Below are 19,302 nucleotides of genomic sequence, written 5' to 3' on the forward strand. Positions count from 1 at the left end.
GGAGGGGTACCAATCATCATAGTCCATGCGACGGTGTTTCCTTCGTTTCTGGAACTGTTTCTGTATGCGAAGAACATCACGTCCGGTCCCGAGCGCATCCTGCCTTTCATTACAAGCTCCCCGTGTTCGCCCAATCGCCGATTCCAAAGGAAACCCCGGCTGAATCCTCCCGCTGGCTGTCCTTCGTCTTTCACCGCAAATCGAACCTTGTCATTAGCATCGTCGTCGAGGTGATCGTACCTCGACCATTGTCACAGCCGCTACTTCTGAACGACTTTCATTTCCATTCAATCGTTTCAAACCAATCGATTCTCCACTATGTTGATGATCATCTATTTCTATCTATTGACACATGCTTGTGCATGATTCCAGAGGATACGTTAACTTGAGATGGAAGAAGTACCGGATAAATAAAAGTGAAAGTAGGAAAGTTCTATATTTTTTATATTCACGCTGCTGATTCTTCTTTCGCCATTGAATTATTATTATTGTATGGAGATATTTTATAATTCACAAGTTACAAGTTACTAGTGCTAATAAACTCTCTTATATAACGTATACACATGCAGTATATCTATATGTCCATTATTTTACAAATTTTAAAAAGATGAAGATTTGGACGGTAAATTTATCGATATTTGATGTATAAACCCGTAGTAAACATTTTCAAAAAATAATCTGTTAACATTCATTAACTCTATTCTTTGTCCGACAAACCTACATGGTAGACAGGTAAGACTCATTATGACGACAAATGATTGAAGAACAATTTAACGATCGCAAACGATTGAATGGTAATGAAACCACCATTCTAAGCACAATCAATAATGGTATAGTGACGACAGTGAACCATAAAATTGACCACGCTTACAGATATCGATCGAATGAAAATAAAATGTTATAAATAATTTTATGGTCTGTCACGTATATTTACATTTTAGTTCATACATCATTTTTACATACATAATTTTTCATGATATATTATAAATCTATACTTTATATATTATAAATCATATGAAAATTAGAAGAAAAAACATAATAAATCGTATCTCTTATTTTTTTTTACAGGAAAACAGTTTTACAATTCATTACGTTATCAATTAATTCTATATTAACAAAATTGCCTTTATATTTGGTTTCAGAGGTAAGAATGTATTTTTTCATCCTTTTCAAAATTTTCAAGATATTACTCATCATAATGTTACGATATCGAAGCTAATAAAATATCGCTTGTTTAGTAATATCTTTATATCTTTGATTTCCGTAAATTTCACTAATTTATCAATTTATTTCGTTAAGACCTAGATACCTTCGTAAAAGAACTAGATATCTTTGGACCGATTCGATTATTTTTAAAAATCTCCTATTTAATCATAAACATGTACTTATCGTGCTTTTCTCTTGTGATTTCTATACATAAATATATATTAATATGTATATATATGTATGTACATAAATATATATGGAATATTTAATAGTTCGTTATTAAAAATTAAAACACTTTTTACGTTAGACAACGGTAATAGAAAAGCAACAATTCGTGTCAGTAATAGTACTCATACTTCAGGCCAAATTCTTGAATCGTTTTTAATGTGTAATATCCTCACGTTCAGTTCAATTCTTGGCATCAAACGAAGCATAAAATACACATTTTAGGTTATAGGTCTTTCAATGTGTAAATGATGAGTCTACGTTCGTTTCAACCAAAAATCGTTCTTCATTAATGTATGACGTTTTTGGTATTGTTCGTATCAATTTCCTTATTCTTATTAATTATATTACAATAACAATTGTTATATTCAATATAACAATTCGTTTTTTAGATGATAATTTAACAAGAGTTACTAAGAAAATTATTACAAATATTTTCTTCCCTATATTCATGTCAAGTATCGATGAAATTTGAAATTTATAAAACGAATATCGTTTTATAAACAATAGCTCCAAAAAGTATTTGCACACCACTATATTTATTACAGTATTTACATACTATTAATTAGATTGAAATATATTAAATGTCGTATCATGTACTTTAAAATCTGATAAAAAGATCATTCACGCACCTTGCTGCCTGCCATTTGGTGATTTCACTATCCTAGTTATTAGTTTTTATGAAAGTGCAAATACTTTTTGTTCCCACTGTACATATTCATAAATACTTACATATGTATATCTTTTCTTTCACGCGCTCAATTCGAATAGATCCTCTAACAGCCGTAGCCGTGACTATACACACAGTGGGCCAGTGGCCGAGCACGTATCGCGTAACCTGAAGAGATGGCCTGGATGCCTTTTTTCGTCATGTACCGTTACCGTAGAATAACTTCTGCGATCATGCCACTTATTTTACTTTGTCCCCATCGTTCACCTGTTCGATTGTATGTTACGACGTGTGCTCTATTAGCATCAAGGTTTAACGAGAATAGGAACCGAACGAGTTTCTCCCGCGGAAACGTTGTTCAGTCCAGTTCTCGTTGCTCACTCTGCGTGGTCAGTTGAAACGATTCCATCGATACTTACAAACGAATCGGCGGGAAACGAAACACAAAATACAAAGAAAACACATCAACGATCGTTAAGGCATTCACTGATATTCGCAGGAAGTGATTAACACATCGGAAGTGCAAGATGAGAGTTACGCTCGCCTTAGCTGTAATCCTCATTGTTTGTATCAGCGTAAGTAATGCGTGAATATACTTAATCTTCATATTCAATAAATTAATTGTGACATCAGAATGTACGTTCCCGCTATTTGTTAGTCACCGATCATGGGAAAACGTGATCGGACATTTTTATTTGGTTAAAGATTTATTTAATCACTTAAAAATTTTTAAATGTATAAACAAAAAATATAAATCCCAGAAGTAATCAAAATTATAATTTTGTATTATTTATTTTGTTTAGAATTTATTTGTTGTTCTATACATTTGTAACTCCAATTAAATGTTTATTAGTAACATCTAATAAAAATTCAGACATCTTACATTAATATACAATTTTACATGAAAAGTATAGATATATTTTCAAGAAATTATAATTTAATATAATGATTCTTTCCTTTATGAGTTCGTAATAATTTATCTCTGTAATGCTCGACAGATTCAATGCGTTGAGAGCAAAGTAAAGAAGACAACACAGTTGTCTCTACAAAGCAAAGAAACAAACGTAGTGAACTTCATGAGATTACTCGTGATGAGACTTGTGTTTGGAGTTGCATCGGCGATGGGTCTCGGTGAAAATTTGTCCGGTGTGCTCGGAGGGATTTTTGTACCTCCTGGAGCAGATGATTACAGTGACTATGCCGATGATGATTTCGTATCAGATTTGTTTTAATAATAGTGCACATTAAAGAGCAATTCGAACATACAATTGCGAACATCAATCGATTTGAATTATGATTGTGCATTTGATTCTGTTTCGTTCTAAAATTGATGCACAAAGTCTCAACCAAAGTATATGTATATACTTACGTTTTTATACCGTTATTCGTCATATTTTCCGTATACAACACTTGAAATGTGCAATAACCGAAGATCCATCATTAGCGGTCTCTACTATCACCTTCTGTTTTATTATTGTTAATGAAAATATTTCTGATTCGAACAACAGTATTTTTATGTGCAGAAATAAAGATATATTGTTTTATTCTTATCTTCAAATAATTACACTTGACTATCTTTAGAAAATTTAGCTAATGTGAATTAGAAATTTTGGTTAATTTATTCTAAATTTAAGATTAATTCAACATTTTTCATAATATTTTTACTAACTGAATCTATGACTAAATCTATTGTATCACACTTCTTATGACAAACAATAATTATTTTATTATTATTTGTAAATAATATTATATTATTTATATTTATTATTTATTTATCAGTATAATTATGAAAAAATGAAACCTTTTGTCAAAAGGCGTCTTATATTAAATATGTAATTTAAAGCTCTTTGTACATATTAAAGTGTTAGTAAAAAGACAAATCACTACTTTTATTTGTTTTCTAATATTACAAAATTATGTACCTAATAATTGTTTAATTTAAAAATAATTTGAAAGTTATATTCTTAAATAATTATATAGATAAACATTTGTGTTTCTTGTAAAATTTAAAAACAAAATAGTTTATCAAAAACAAAATATATATGTACATTTTATAAATTATTTATTTATTAAAAGGTATAATCATTTTATTACCTTAAATATATGTACATATATTTTTGTGCTAAAGTATTTTTCGTAATATAAGTTTATACATAAGTTGGCAAAATAATTACATATATGTATCATAATAATTTTGAAATTTTTATTCATAATAAATCACCATATAATATTCGATAAATATATATATGTATATGCATATACATTCTGTCAAAATTGATGCAAATGACAATATTCGCGATTACGATGTTGTCCTTATATACATTACAGTTAATATAAAGAATAGAAATTTATATGTATATAACGTAAAAATATGTTGTTTTTTCAATGTATAAATTATAAATGAATGATATAATGTATTGTTTAATATAACATAGATAATAAAAGTGTATGAAGTATATTAGCATTTTAAAGATTTGTGAAAAATAAAATAACCTAAAATTCAGATTTAATATCTTGTTTATTGTATGTATTAAAATGAAATGGCAAAAAGCATTAGAAATTCTTACACATCAATTAAAACCTGTTTTAAAGAAAAAGGTAAAACGTGAAGATGAACTTATGTCAATTTTATGGAATGATCAAAATATGAAGTAAGTAACAAAATTTATCATAAAGAATAATTAATATTTTTTATAAATCTATATTAATTGTTATTGTTTTTTATTTATTATTATTGTTTAATTTATATTATTACATTTTACTATCTAAAATTTTATTTTATTTGATATTTAGGAAACTTGTGTATTTATGGTTGAAAGATCATTATAACAGGAAAGAATGTAAATCTGTTTCCAAAGCACAAATTTTCAAAAAAATGGGTAATAAAGAATTTCAGGAAAAAAACTATATTAAAAGCATAGAATTATACACAAAATGTGCATTGTATGCTCCTGCAAATAGTTGCGAATTGGCAGTTGCAATCGCAAATAGATCTGCTTCATTATTTTATTTAAATAGATATCATGTGAGTAAAAAGTAAATAATACTTCAAAAACATGTATCAATATATAATATATTTTAATATTATGTCACAATTTTGTTTTTATGTGCACTTTATACATGATTAATACAATTTGATGATAAGGATTGCATAAAAGATATTGAACTAGCAACTAAGTTAAATTATCCTAGACAGTTACAGTATAAATTACATTTACGCGCAGCACAGTGTTATTTGAAATTAGGCAAACAGCAATTAGCTAATGAAACACTTTCCAAGATACAGAAAATGATTCATGATTCTGATTATATTGCACCTTCTATGAAAGGTAAATAATAAATAACTATGATTACAAATTTATAACAATTTCTTTATAATCAAATATTTTATTAACTTCTAGATAGTATTGAAAAGAAGATAAATAATATAACATTTGCTGAGTCATTTCAACAAAATATTGTACAAAATTGTGTACAAGATACTGATGATTTGTTAAAATTAAAATCCCACATTATGTTTGAAGAAAATACTAATTTCCCTAATGCATCTGTGGCTATAGATAGAATATACAACCAGGAATTAGGAAGACACGTAATAGCAAGCAAATCTATTAAGAAAGGTGATATTCTTTTTCTGGAAAAACCTGCAAGTTTTGTGTTACTAAGTCATGACACATATAATCTTTGTCCACATTGTAATTGCTCAAACACAGACATTCCTGTTCCGTAAGTAGTACGTTCACTTTGATATTAAATATTTTCTCCACAGTATAAAAGATTTATGGTATTATATTACTTCAGGTGTACAACATGTTTAAATACCTTTTATTGCAATGAATACTGTTTAACTAAAGCATGGTCTTTGTATCATTGCTGGGAATGTCCAGGAAATCAAATGGAACTTTGGAAAGAAATTGGAATAGGGCATTTAGCCTTAAAAGTTTTATTCACTTGTTCAACTATGACAGATGAAATCAAATTTAATGAAATACAAAATTTAGTTACTAATTTCGATAAATTATCTATGGATGACTTAACAGTATATGGAATTGTATGTATATTTCAAGACGAAAAATACGTTAAAGAAACGAAAAGTTTTGTGTAATTATCTAACCATAACTTCTACAGACAGCTGTTATGCTCACCATATATTTATTGAAGTATACGAACTTTTTTCAATCAAATAATGTTGAAGATTGTTTAAAGAAAAAATTTCCGAATAATTCATTGAACACTTTGTTTAATATTTTAACAACCAATGACGAGCAACTTTATGTAAGTTCTTTACTTTTACGATATATTCTTCAACTTATTGCTAATGGACATGCAATTACAAAATCAAATACACTATTAAGTAAAAATGACTCTTCCATGAAACAACAAGATATTGTAGCTACAGGAATTTATCCTTCTGCAAGTATGATGAACCATTCGTGTGATCCAAATATAATTAACATGTAATCCTGAAATTTATTTAATATGTGTATATATATATATATTTATATACTTCAATATCAAATACATTTGTCTTATTAAATTTTAGCTTTGTGGGTCAATACCTTATTGTCAGAGCTTCAAGAGACATTGCTCAAAGTGAAGAAATTTTCAACTGCTATGGTACACTATTTAAGAATATATCTTGTTTTAATTGTGCACGGAATTTACTAATATGATAAAATTGTCATTAGGGCCACATTATAGACATATGACAACAGAAGATAGACAAAAGATTTTGAAAAGTCATTACTGTTTTACTTGTAAGTGTAAAGCATGCACTCTACCAAAATTACAATATTTTACAGTGAGTACAAAAACTATTTTCGATTTTCGAATCCAATTTTGTTATAATGTATATACTGTCTCACATTATAATTGTATAATAGGATTATAATTACAGGAAAGATTTAATGCTGTGAAATGCCTGAAATGTAATGGTCCAGTATGTAATATAAAAGATTTTATATATTGTTTGGATTGTGGTGACAAATCTCAAATTTATTCCCCATATAAAATAATACAAGCTAAAGAAAGTTTTGAAGCAGCCCAAGTTTCTGTTGATTTAGGAAAAACGGAAGAAGCACTAAATACATTAAAAAAATGTTTACATATTAGAAGAACAGTGTTATACAAATATAATGAAGATATTACAGATACATTAATTCTTATGGGAGAAATATATAAAACAATGGGTTTGTATGCTCAAGGATAATATAGTAATACAATAATGATAAAATTAATTTTTAGGACAATGGATAGATAGTATAACATGTTTCGAAAACACACTTGCAACAACGAGAGAAAGATTCGGTTCTTCTAGTATAGAACTTCTTAACCAATTAAATGATCTTACAGATATATGTCTTATGTATCTAGAAAAGAAACTAAATACTAATACAAACACATATAAGTAAATATTTTTGCAGTTCTCTATAAATTATAAGTATTTCAAAGTTATAATATTTGTGGCTTTTTGTTACAGAAAGATACTAAAGAAAACTCAAAATTATTTAAATCAATTAGAAGAAATTACCAATTTTAATTATGGATCGTGGAATAAAGTTTATGAAGATATAAAACAAAAGCAAAAGAAAATCGATTATTATAATACGTAAAATTGAAATGAATAAATAAACATATTTTATAAAAATGTGTATATTTATTATTTCATTTATGTACTTCCTTTTTTATGTATTATGTATATATATATGGATACATATATGGAGAGAAATTTATCTTATCCAAAACAATGAATACATTCTAATAAAGCATTTCACGACGTGCATAACGAGATAATTTATTACATATATTTATGAACATCAGTGGCAAAAAGATATAAATAAAATGTAACTTTACACATAAAGTAATAAACTGAGTGAATTGTAATATCTGTAAACAATTTTACTTTGAATTAATATTCTTTCTGTCTTTCTTTCTCTTGTCTCTTAGTATTTATTATGTTGTAAGTAAAAAATAATGAAATATGCTTGAAATATTCTATTTTTTTCTTGTATATTTATGTTAAGGACTTAAAGGTTATATGGCGTGACGTTGACTTGAGTCAGCCACACGTAGATATATATATATGAGCAAATGAATGTATCTTTATTCTTGAATTATATCGATTTCAAAAGTATGAACGAAGATCATACCAATAAAAAAAGAGTAGGGGAGAAAAGGAATTATCAACCATAAAAATGACCGATTACATAGAGGAATATATTGCTAACAGTTTATATCATACTAACATCATGGAAGAAACCAGTAATAAAATATGAAATTGTTTGGTTAATTCATACGTTTTGACATAGCTATTTGTTCACGTTTGATTCATTTATTACAGATATTTCACTTTTTTCACTTGTTACTGAAGATGGCGTACCAATTAGAAAATTATTTATCAGCAACTTAGCAGAGAGGGTTTGTATATATATTTTTAATATTATAATTTTTTTTCTGAAATATACAAATCAGTATATTTCAAATCTAACAACAAAGTGTTTCTTTTTTAGACATCATTTAAAGATCTTAAAAAATTATTTTCCAAGTATGGAAATGTTGAAAGTTGCTTCTTACGAAGAAATCATGGAAACAGTAACTATGCATTCATTACGTTTAACAGTGTAGAAGCAGCCGCAAGGTAAACTTCAATTTCAGTAAACATGAAGATGAAATTACAAGTAAGAGGATTATAGTTTTGATGTTATACGGTGATTCGTAGTGCTAGATATGATGAAGGAATACGATTACACAACAGAGATTTAAGAGTCTTGGCAGCTGATTCGTGGCATCAACCAGATAGCATAGAAAATCAATGTTATAATATAAAAGATAAATCAAAATCTAACAAAATATCAAATGAAATTGTATATAATTTTAATTACATACGAGATGACATTACAGATACTAATATTCAAGCATTAAATGACGATTGTTTAATACACATTTTTCTTCAATTGCCAATTATAGATAGAATTAGAATAGAAAGAGGTAAGCACATAAATCTTTTTATAGTATTATTATTGTTTTAAATTGTATTTTAATATTTAAATTTTATTTATATGTAGTTAGGTATATATATTATACACAAAGTAAATACAAAATTTTTTCAATAATTATAGTGTGCAAAAGATGGAAAGCATTAAGTCAAGAATCCTGGAGTAGTGTAAAAAGATTGGATATATCCATGTGGAGCTTATCTTGCTTAAATCGAAAAGAAATTAGTACATGTACCATTCGCAAAGTATTACTGCGATGTGGTTCATATTTAAACGAAATAAATCTGTCCATAATATCATATCCTTTACGTCAGAGTACAGCAACTATTGTTGCGAAACTGTGTCCTAACTTACAAAGAATAGATATTACTGGTATTGTCATTTCTGCATCTGGTATCAATTCATTAATCAATAATTGTCATGACATTACAAAATTTAGTCTTGGTCCTACCACCTACGTATGTGATGTAGATCTACAAAAATTATTTAAAATGAATCCAAAGTTACGATATTTTAAAGCGTATAGCAGTAAAATAAGCGGGCGATGTTTACTGTATTTGCCATTAGAAACAATGGAAGAAATTGTCTTAGAACATTGTACCTGTCTTCAAGAACATCTGTTAGCACAAGTAAACTTCTCAGTTTGTTTTATTTACTTCTTAACCGTTTGAGTCCCAGGAGTTATTGAAAAAACAGGGTCGAAAAATCCTGAATAGCGCGATAGCGCTTGTCATAATCTATTGCGAAGTGGCACAATAGCACTCGTCACATTTGTTACTTTATGAAATACATCTATATTATTATATATGCGTACTATTAGTTTATAAATATTTCAAGTTTTGTTCAATAAAAATTATTGAGAAGATAACAATGAAATACAAAATACCGTCAGTCGTCCGTAGCGTTCAAATTCACTGGGACTTTTCGACACAAAATCTAAACAGCGCGATCATGCTGCTTGGGATTCAAACGGTTAAAAATTTTGATTTTAACAAACAATGTCTACTTTTCAGGCATTTGCGAAATTACGAAACTTGAAATCACTTACGATGAATAAATGTATTGATATATCTGGTAACGTTATCCAGGCTGTCGGTACAAATTGTACAAATTTAAAAACATTAGAGGTTTCCTGTATTTCGTTTTTATTACAATCGAACGACATGTTACATATTGCGCAATTGACTAATCTTGAAGTGCTGAAAATCAGTACGAATGGGTTAGTCACAGACGAATTTTTTTCTAATTTGGCATCAAAATGCCTGCGACTCAAATATCTAGACATTGCTGGTAAGTCAAATATCATTTGAAAATAATTTACGTGTAATACACATAATTTTTTATCTGTTGCAGAATGTTTGCTCGTTACAGATATTAGTATAGCCGCTGTAGCAGCTTTACCAAAATTAGAAGTATTAATAATCAATTATTTGGGATTAGTAACCGATATAAATTTACAAGATACGTGCAACTTAAAACAGCTAGAGTGTCGGGCTTGCAAATTTACAGATAAAACAATGATTAATTTTCTTGAATACGCGCCACAGTTGGAATTACTAGATCTATCAGGATGTCGGGATATTACGAATGAAACGCTAAACGAAGCTGCCACGGTTACGGTTAATCGAACTAACAACACCATTTTGAAAGTATTTGTCGGCGGAACTTCAGTAGATCTTAGTACATTTGATAAGATATCACCGTTTCTGCAAATAGTCAATATAGATCTATCTAATAGAGAACTCTAAGTAGAGGTAAAGAACTCTACCTCAATCTAAATCAAAATACTGTGTATTATAACGACGTGCTCAAATTAATGTTAATAAAAACGAAATTTATTACTTTGCATTTAGTGAGACAAATTAATATTTTCATAAATATACGTATATATTTTATTTCTAGTATTCGGATTTCAATGCATAAAGAGCATGCTTCAATGTAGGATAAATTTATTCTTTGAATAATTACAACATTGAGACAGTGAATCGATACAGCGGCAATTATTATGCACAAATTTGCAACAAGGAATATCCATATATTTTTAGTAAGTGCCAGAAGTAATTATCCTTTTGACAATTAAAATTCGCTGTTCGGTGAATAGATTCTTTTTGTGGTTGTATGTTAATAATATCTTACATAATTTTCTTAACAGGACTTATCGAAAAATGTTTCTTTCTGTTTACGATATATCACGAAATATAGTAAATAGGATTACGCACATTGTTATAGGACATATAAACATAATATGAAAGATCAGTTCTTGAGCGTCTTACGCTTAGGCACATAAGTGGATATTCCCACTGTGCTTGCAAACATCACAATACGCTCGTAGTACACTCCGATATTTTTTTAAGCCAAATCGGAAAAAGGCTAACACCTAAACTGGCGATCGCACATGTAAAAAAGTAATGGCTAAGCAAACATGAATATCTATGGGGTTGATATACTATAACTAGAACCTCCATACATATATATAACGGATCTTTCTCATTATTCTCAATTAATAATTTCATTACGATACTTTCGATAGGAAACAAAAATCGTAACGTATAACGTTTACATACAATAGAATAAGAATGCTTATAATATTGTTATACTATGTACATATAGACATTTTTTATCGGCACATTACAATGATAAGCGACTATGTCTACTGGATTGTACAATATTAAACATCTGTCTATTATTACGGACCAAATATTGTTCGACTAAGAGAAACAGCTGATAATTTGTAACAAAAAAGAATTATTGATTTCATTTGTAGTATTTTGATTGAACGCTTTGTTTGAATAAAGGTTCAAGAAATTTCAACCTTTTTCAAATTGTTTCCCTTAATCATAGATACAATAAAAATTATTAACATCTTTTAATTACATGTAATTGTTGAAGTATGTGTAAATACGAAGGTAGCCAGACAGTGGCTCCGAATCTTTCAAACACAGTTCGCAAAAATTGCACAAGAAAGACTTGATTCACAGCTATACAGTACATACAATCATGTATATTCATTATCGTGTGAACACATGGACGCGCATCAAAGTTATGTTGTTAATTTCACCTATGAAGTGTAACGTCTCAGACCGCGATATATGTGAGAAAGTACGATAAACGTACGTATTTTTAAAAAGATATGGGTCTAACATGCACTGTTGAGAGAAGAGATAAAATATTTAAAAAGCTATTTGTTTATCGTTTTTTAATATGTCTTCTTTATGGTTTGAAAGTTTCACATTAGTTGATGTTTAATAAAATAGTATTTCATAATTATTGTAACCATATTATACAACGATTATAATAAATATTATGGTTGATGATACAATTATTATATAACGGTATTCTAAATACATTATCATTATTATTATTATTATCGTGAAACATTTAGAACTTTTCAAAACAATAGAAATACAAAAGTTTGTATCAATTTATTGAAATACTATTTTATTTAACTATAATTTGAAATTTTGTTCAATCGCGGACTGATGTTTCATAAAAGATATCATAGTATTCTCACAATGACTAAATAAAAGTTCTTTTTCAATGATGTGAATAATGTTCTACGAATGTCAGGTACAAATGTTATACTAGTAACTTGTTCTCTAGTTAACACTTCTCTCTTCAAATTATGTCTTCATAAATCCGATGCCCATATGTATCCTAATATCATCATAGGAAACACAACTTGCCCATGAGTGTACAATAAACGTTAAACTTATAAGGATAATTGTTTATCTTACATACTTTCAACAGAATCATAAGATAAAGGTACGAAATACCCGGAAAACGAAAAAAAGATCAAGCACAGTGACGCGTTGCATGCAAATATGTCAATATAATATTTCTGTACTTCACGATAATTGTATATACATTAAAAATGATCATATTATTCAACCATGTTCTAACATGATTGTTATCGCGACTTCAAAATCAGACTGTAACGTACAATAAAAAATAATTTAATATCAAACAAAAATTCAGCACTTTACGTAAAATACATTCTGATACAATTAATAACTAAAAGCTTACACATTTAAATCACTAAACACGATTATTTAAAAAGGAATAAATCAGTGATACGTATATCGAAACCTATATTAATACTCTTAAGTTCTACTCGATAAATGCTGTCGCTCAAACGGTTTACGAATGTTTGAGCAATATTATATAAAATATAGTAAAAGAAAAAACTATCATAAATTCTAGTAAATAAGTCTGTTTTCAAAATCGCGAAAGATTTTCGTTTCATGAATTGTTAGAATGCTAAAAAAGAGAAAGAAATGAAATTTATGAACGTCACTGTTTATATTAATCTAACGAAAAGAAACGAAAATTTACTTAAGAGTACTGAACGCGTATATAGGTAGTCAAGTATGTAAGAGTGACATTTATTCAGGATTGTACGTTCGCCAAACGGGTTGGAGTAGTTGGTTGTAGATCCATTGTACGACATACCCAACCAGCAATATCTACATTTTCAGATTCAGCTTTCTTTATCCATTCGTGGTTCTAAGAATAAAAAAAAAGAGCAATTTAGGAAAGACAAAAGAACAATAATTGTTTCATTTAATAGACAGCCATGTGAAATAAAACACATACCATTAACGTTTTTAAATCTGCTCTTTCTGCGGGATTTTTCTTCAAGCAACGATCCACGAAATCTGTAAAAGCATCACTGAAGATACCAGCAGGCAATTTTGGTGGTGGTTCATTTACAATATAATCCAACAATTCAAATATAGCCATTGGTCTTGGGCTACCTGTATCTATAAAAAATATAAAAAATAAAATGTATAAAATATTCTATACAATAGATACAAAAAAAAAAAAAAAAAAAAAAATAGTAAACTAACTGTGTCCAGGTGATTGCGTTGTCGGAGTAGAAGCATTATTTGTAGCAACATTCTCCACAGGTGGTTGACCTGGTGGAGAGCTGAATATCGCAGCTAAAGTTTTTTCATCAGGAGGTGGAATTGGATACATTCCAATTGCCATTTCCACAAGTGATAATCCTAGAGACCAAATATCACTTTGTACAGAGTAATGTGTGCCTTGTAATCTCTCTGGCTAAAAATGCAAATATTCATATCAAACATTTTAAGGTGGAATTACAGAAAAGCTACCTCATCTCCAACTTATAACTATATAAATTCTTACCGACATATAACTTCTCGTTCCAACAAATGAATTAGCCATGGAATCAATTAATTGTCCGGAGACACCAAAATCACAAATTTTTATTTCTCCAGCACTATTTACCAAGATATTGCTTGGTTTTACATCCCGATGCATAATTGCATGTTTATCTCGCAAATAGCTCAAACCTTTTAAAACCTGTGATAGAAAACAGAATTGTAATCAACAAGTAGAACAAGGAGGCCATGAAAATGTCTGCTATTAAAAAAGCTGAATTCTGAAAAAAAAAAGAAAAAAAGATAGATTTTGCAGAAGTACAATAGCATTATACTTAATGTGGTGAATTTTATATATTTCGAAATGTTCCATGCAGCAAATAAGGTTCTAAAAAGATCACCCAGTCAAATCAGCAAGAAAAAGCTTACTGATGAAGAAATCAGGGAACTTCAACAAGAATTGACAACACAAGATCATATGATTCCTTTGGAACAGTTATGTAAGAAATTAAATACCAATATAGTTACTGGTCTAACTAAAGAAGAGGCAACCAAAGTTTTTCTTGAAGTGGGTCCGAACGCTCTGACACCACCAAAAGTAATTCCGGAATATATCAAACTTATAAAGTGTATGTTTCATGGATTCGCTGGTTTGTTGTGGGTCTGTTCATTATTATGCTATATTTTGTATGGAATTAGCATGGCGACAGAAGGTGAGGGTGGTGGCACAGAATGGTTAGGACTTATTATTATGCTAATCTGCCTATTTTCTGGTTTTTGCTCGTATATACAAGAGAGCAAAAATACAAAGGTAAACAAATCACTTGTTGTTATACTGTGGATGTTTATGCATTTACAGGAAGTTTAATCATGTTAAAATGCACAGAGTGCATATAACATAAAAAACATCCAAAGTATGATATCAATGAATCTTTTTCTATAATATCTTACAGGTGATGGAATCTTTTCAAAAAATGGTTCCAACTTTTGCTATGGTAATACGGGGAGGTGTTAAAATGCGGATTCCAGCTGAAGACATAGTCCCAGGCGATTTAGTGGAAATCAAAACTGGGGATAAAATACCAGGCGATATCAGGATTATCGAAAGTCAAGGACTCCGAGTCGAAAATTCGAGTATCACTGGTGAAAGCGAACCAGTACCTCGTACAGACTATCCTACCGACGAGAATCCCTTAGAATCCGCTAATATTGCCTTCTTTTCCTCTTTTGCTGTGGATGGCACTGGTGTTGGAATTGTAATGACTACTGGTGACCAAACAATGATAGGTCGTCTTGCTGGACTTACAACATACCTTGAAAAATCCGAAACGCCAATAGCCAAAGAGATCAAACATTTTGTTCAAATAATCATCACTATTGCTGTATTATTTGGGGTATTATTCTTTGGCTTATCATTGTTACTTTCTCCCAACATAGTGAAAGCATCTACTTATTTACTTGGTATCATCATAGCCAACGTGCCAGAAGTTTTATTGGTAACTGTTACTACAAGTTTGACATTAACAGCCCAGAAAATGGCTAACAAGAATTGTTTGGTTAAGAATTTAGAAGCAGTAGAGACATTAGGATCCACATCAATTATATGTTCAGATAAGACAGGAACTCTTACACAAAACAGGATGACCGTGTCCAATTTATGGGTTGGCTTCACCAGATATAATTGTCCCCCTGATCAGATGTTAGGTATTGAGAAAACTTTACTAATGGAGAAACCAGCTTTCCAAGTGATACTCAAGAATGCTACCCTTTGCTTGAGGGCAGAATTCACCACTGAATCTATCTTACTGAAACCAATCGAGGAACGAAATGTGATTGGTGATGCTTCTGAAACAGGTATTCTCAAATTCTGCGAGCACATCCACTCAACAGAGCCATTCCGAGATACGTATCCAAAAGTTGCAGAAATTCCTTTTAGCTCTATAAATAAATATCACATGTCGATACACAGAGACAGCAATGGATATATAATAATCCTGAAAGGTGCTCCAGAGGTGATCTTGGAAAAGTGCACTCACATACTGACCACAGAAGGAGAAACAAAAGAAATGACACCATTAGATCACTCAACATGTCGACAAGCTTGTGAAGAATTAGGCTACCTGGGTGAACGTGTGTTAGCCTACTGTGATCTTCATCTGCCCAGTTATACTTATGGTCTAGATTATGAGTTTAACACTGATTCTCCAAGTTCATACAATTTTCCTAATGAAGGTTACAGATTTGTTGGATTAATAAGTCTCTTAGATCCACCAAGACCAGCTGTTCCTGAAGCTGTGAGAAAATGTCGCACAGCTGGTATCAAAGTGATCATGGTAACAGGCGACCATCCGGTAACTGCAATGGCTATAGCGAAAAAGGTCGGTATAATAAGTGAAGGACACGAAACTAGGTACGAGCGTAAGTTAATACAGAGCAAATCGTATTCTCAAATAACCAATTCTGACGAACACGCGACTATCATTACCGGTTATGAATTACGGAACATGAACGCTATAGAATTAGATGACCTTATAAAGAGGTACCAAGAGATCGTTTTCGCAAGAACATCTCCGCAACAAAAACTATATATTGTGGAAAGTTGCCAGCGATTGGGTGAAATTGTCGCAGTGACTGGCGATGGCGTAAATGATTCACCGGCATTAAAAAAAGCAGATATTGGCGTGGCTATGGGTATTACTGGTTCTGACGTAGCCAAAAATGCAGCCGATATGATACTGATGGACGATAACTTTGCATCGATCGTGACTGGTATTGAAGAAGGTAGATTGATATTTGACAATCTTAAGAAATCCATTGTTTACACTTTGACGTCTAGTGTGCCTGAAATGTTGCCAATGTTGAGCAGTATTCTATTCGTCATTCCTTTACCCTTTATTCTTGAGATGATCCTCTGCGTAGATATAGGAACGGATTTACTTCCTGCTATAGCATTAGCATATGAAAAAGCCGAATCCGATATCATGTATCGGCCACCGAGGAATCCTCAATATGATCAACTTGTAAACAAACGTTTAATATCTGTAGCCTATGGTCAGATTGGAATGACTCAATCTTTAGCTGCATTTTACACTTTTTTCCTAATTCTTATGTTAAATGGATTTTTACCTGATCGTTTGCTAGGATTAAGATTAGATTGGGAAAATAAGTCAATTAACGACTTGCAAGATTCTTATGGTCAAACTTGGACCTATGATACTAGAATGGATTTACTAAATGAAGCTCGTACCGGATATTTCTTAACTATCGTTATAACACAACTTATAGATTTGATAATGTGTAAAACGAGAGTCAACTCGATTCTACAGCAAGGAATGGATAATTGGTTTTTAAATTTTGCCTTCATTTTCGAAATTATCTTAACTGGTATATTGCTATATGTGCCAGGAACTGAGAAGATATTTAAAACCATGCCATTAAGTTCTTATTGGTACTGGCCATGTCTACCACTTGGTGCATTTCTTTGGATATATGACGAATTAAGAAGACTATGTATTCGGAAGATTCCTGGTGGAATTATAGAACAGGAAACTTACTACTGAATATTTGTCTAAAGTTCATAACTAATGTTGAAGTAATTCAATTAATGATGTCATGGTTTTATTTATGGAATGCTATCAATAAGTATAAAAGCTAAAATTATATCCTTAAGCAAAATAGGATAGAATAACAAAGAGTGAGTGTACTTACTGCTGAAGTAATTGTGCTTAATATAGGTTCTGGAATTCTTCCAGCTTTTTTCAGTATTAAATCTAATGAACCACCATCCATATATTCCATACATATACTAATTTCTCCATCACTGTAATAGGCAAAATATTTTATATTTAATGTAAATATGTTAATGTGTTGAATATGTTAACTTTGTAGGTAATTACTATATTAGATAAAAATGTTATACCTATAGAAAGCACCATAAAAGCCAACTATGTGTGCAAAATTGCACTCATGCAGAACTTTCAGTTCTCTAATTATTTGTTTCTTAATGGCAGGTTTGACTTCTAGATGTATTAGCTGAAATTATGATCATTATAATACAATGAATTTCAAGTTGAAGCAAATAAACACATTGAACATAGATAAGTCACACCTTTCTTGCCATTATAAGTCCATATTTTTTGTGCCTCACTTTCATGACAACACCGCCATTACCAGCACCAAGTTCTCCAAGTTTTTCAAAATCTTCATCACATAATTCTCCGACCTTTTCTTTTTGACCTAAAAAGCTTTCTAGTCTCTTTTTTTGTTCCTCATCCATTTCTAATTCCTTTAATCTTTCTTGAATGGCATCTATGCTCATCTTCCCCATAACTCCGCTGTAATTGAAATAAATGAAAATTAGTATTTGCATATAAATAAATACAATATTTGTCTTCAATAATAAAAATTTTAATGAAAGAATTGATTACTCTGGAATTACTGGCGGCTCAGAATAAATGGGTAATGGTGGTACTGGTGGTGACGGTGACACAACTGGAACTGGTTCTATCGAACCAGGTGGCAGTGTCAAATTTAACTTGTTTTTTGACATTTGGATTGCAAGGTTGAATAACTATCTTTAACAATTCTTACAAATATCACACTTGTCAATAATATTATTGTAGATTAAATACAGCTATTTAGTCAATCGAAAATTTATTCGATCGAAAGCTTTTCTAATCGTATTTTTAAATTATAATACATATACAATCATATACGTTCTCATTGTGAATTTCATTCGAAATTTTGTAAGGAATAGTCCCAGCTCGGAATGTTGTTAAAGCTGAACTGTCAGTCTCCGATCTGTCAAATTCTTTGTTTAATTAGATTTTTTGGCGAACAACGAAAAAATGTATATTTTGTTTAGAAAAACTGTTAATTTAATAACAGCAATCACGAAATAACACAAGTATGCATATTTTTTACAAATATTGTGCAAATAAGAAGAGGTTATACGAATATTCCCGGGACAACGACAAACACGTATATTACTCGTTTAAAAAGTTCCTAGAAATAAATTATCTAAAAATTGTAATAATTTGACCTAATACAATAAGACTTCAATTAGAATACAATACTCCCT

General features: G+C 30.1%; 5 protein-coding genes across 8 annotated transcripts; 4 read left to right on the top strand and 1 right to left on the bottom strand.

Annotated features, from left to right (window-relative positions):
- Positions 1-2,535: 2,535 nt before the first annotated feature.
- On the top strand, positions 2,536-3,687 carry LOC139994580 (uncharacterized). Its single transcript, XM_072017384.1, has 2 exons — positions 2,536-2,676; positions 3,100-3,687. The coding sequence occupies exons 1-2, from the start codon at positions 2,629-2,631 to the stop codon at positions 3,331-3,333; spliced, it is 282 nt and encodes a 93-aa protein (XP_071873485.1). The 5' UTR covers positions 2,536-2,628; the 3' UTR covers positions 3,334-3,687.
- A 697-nt stretch (positions 3,688-4,384) lies between these two features.
- Positions 4,385-7,748, top strand: LOC139994159 (SET and MYND domain-containing protein 4). Of its 2 annotated transcripts, XM_072016544.1 has the most exons (11): positions 4,385-4,752; positions 4,895-5,126; positions 5,247-5,430; positions 5,503-5,827; positions 5,903-6,152; positions 6,230-6,558; positions 6,645-6,718; positions 6,790-6,902; positions 6,999-7,290; positions 7,346-7,508; positions 7,581-7,748. In XM_072016544.1, the coding sequence occupies exons 1-11, from the start codon at positions 4,637-4,639 to the stop codon at positions 7,711-7,713; spliced, it is 2,211 nt and encodes a 736-aa protein (XP_071872645.1). In that variant the 5' UTR covers positions 4,385-4,636; the 3' UTR covers positions 7,714-7,748. The 2 variants fall into 2 exon arrangements, with proteins under 2 accessions (XP_071872645.1, XP_071872646.1); XM_072016545.1 differs by lacking the exon at positions 7,346-7,508.
- A 172-nt stretch (positions 7,749-7,920) lies between these two features.
- On the top strand, positions 7,921-11,907 carry LOC139994160 (putative RNA-binding protein EEED8.10). 3 transcript variants are annotated; one of them, XR_011801566.1, is made up of 9 exons: positions 7,921-8,060; positions 8,134-8,362; positions 8,442-8,518; positions 8,611-8,738; positions 8,820-9,088; positions 9,220-9,725; positions 10,110-10,386; positions 10,450-11,140; positions 11,249-11,907. XR_011801566.1 is itself a non-coding variant. In XM_072016547.1 (8 exons), exons 2-8 carry the CDS (start codon positions 8,296-8,298, stop codon positions 10,842-10,844), a joined length of 1,719 nt encoding a protein of 572 aa, XP_071872648.1. In that variant the 5' UTR covers positions 7,921-8,060; positions 8,134-8,295; the 3' UTR covers positions 10,845-11,907. The 3 variants fall into 3 exon arrangements, 2 of the variants coding, with proteins under 2 accessions (XP_071872648.1, XP_071872649.1); XM_072016547.1 differs by having other exon boundaries at positions 10,450-11,907; XM_072016548.1 differs by having other exon boundaries at positions 7,996-8,362; positions 10,450-11,907.
- Positions 11,029-19,211, bottom strand: Dsor1 (mitogen-activated protein kinase kinase 1). Its single transcript, XM_072016557.1, has 8 exons — positions 18,650-19,211; positions 18,331-18,556; positions 18,142-18,254; positions 17,931-18,042; positions 14,248-14,424; positions 13,944-14,157; positions 13,690-13,856; positions 11,029-13,599 (listed from the first exon to the last, which is right to left on the bottom strand). Exons 1-8 carry the CDS (start codon positions 18,769-18,771, stop codon positions 13,483-13,485), a joined length of 1,248 nt encoding a protein of 415 aa, XP_071872658.1. The 5' UTR covers positions 18,772-19,211; the 3' UTR covers positions 11,029-13,482.
- On the top strand, positions 14,446-18,323 carry LOC139994157 (sodium/potassium-transporting ATPase subunit alpha). Its single transcript, XM_072016541.1, has 2 exons — positions 14,446-15,033; positions 15,176-18,323. The coding sequence occupies exons 1-2, from the start codon at positions 14,587-14,589 to the stop codon at positions 17,780-17,782; spliced, it is 3,054 nt and encodes a 1,017-aa protein (XP_071872642.1). The 5' UTR covers positions 14,446-14,586; the 3' UTR covers positions 17,783-18,323.
- Positions 19,212-19,302: the final 91 nt, after the last annotated feature.

This window comes from Bombus fervidus, chromosome 14, assembly GCF_041682495.2.
Source record: "Bombus fervidus isolate BK054 chromosome 14, iyBomFerv1, whole genome shotgun sequence".
In the NCBI taxonomy this organism is placed as follows: Eukaryota; Metazoa; Arthropoda; class Insecta; order Hymenoptera; family Apidae; genus Bombus; species Bombus fervidus.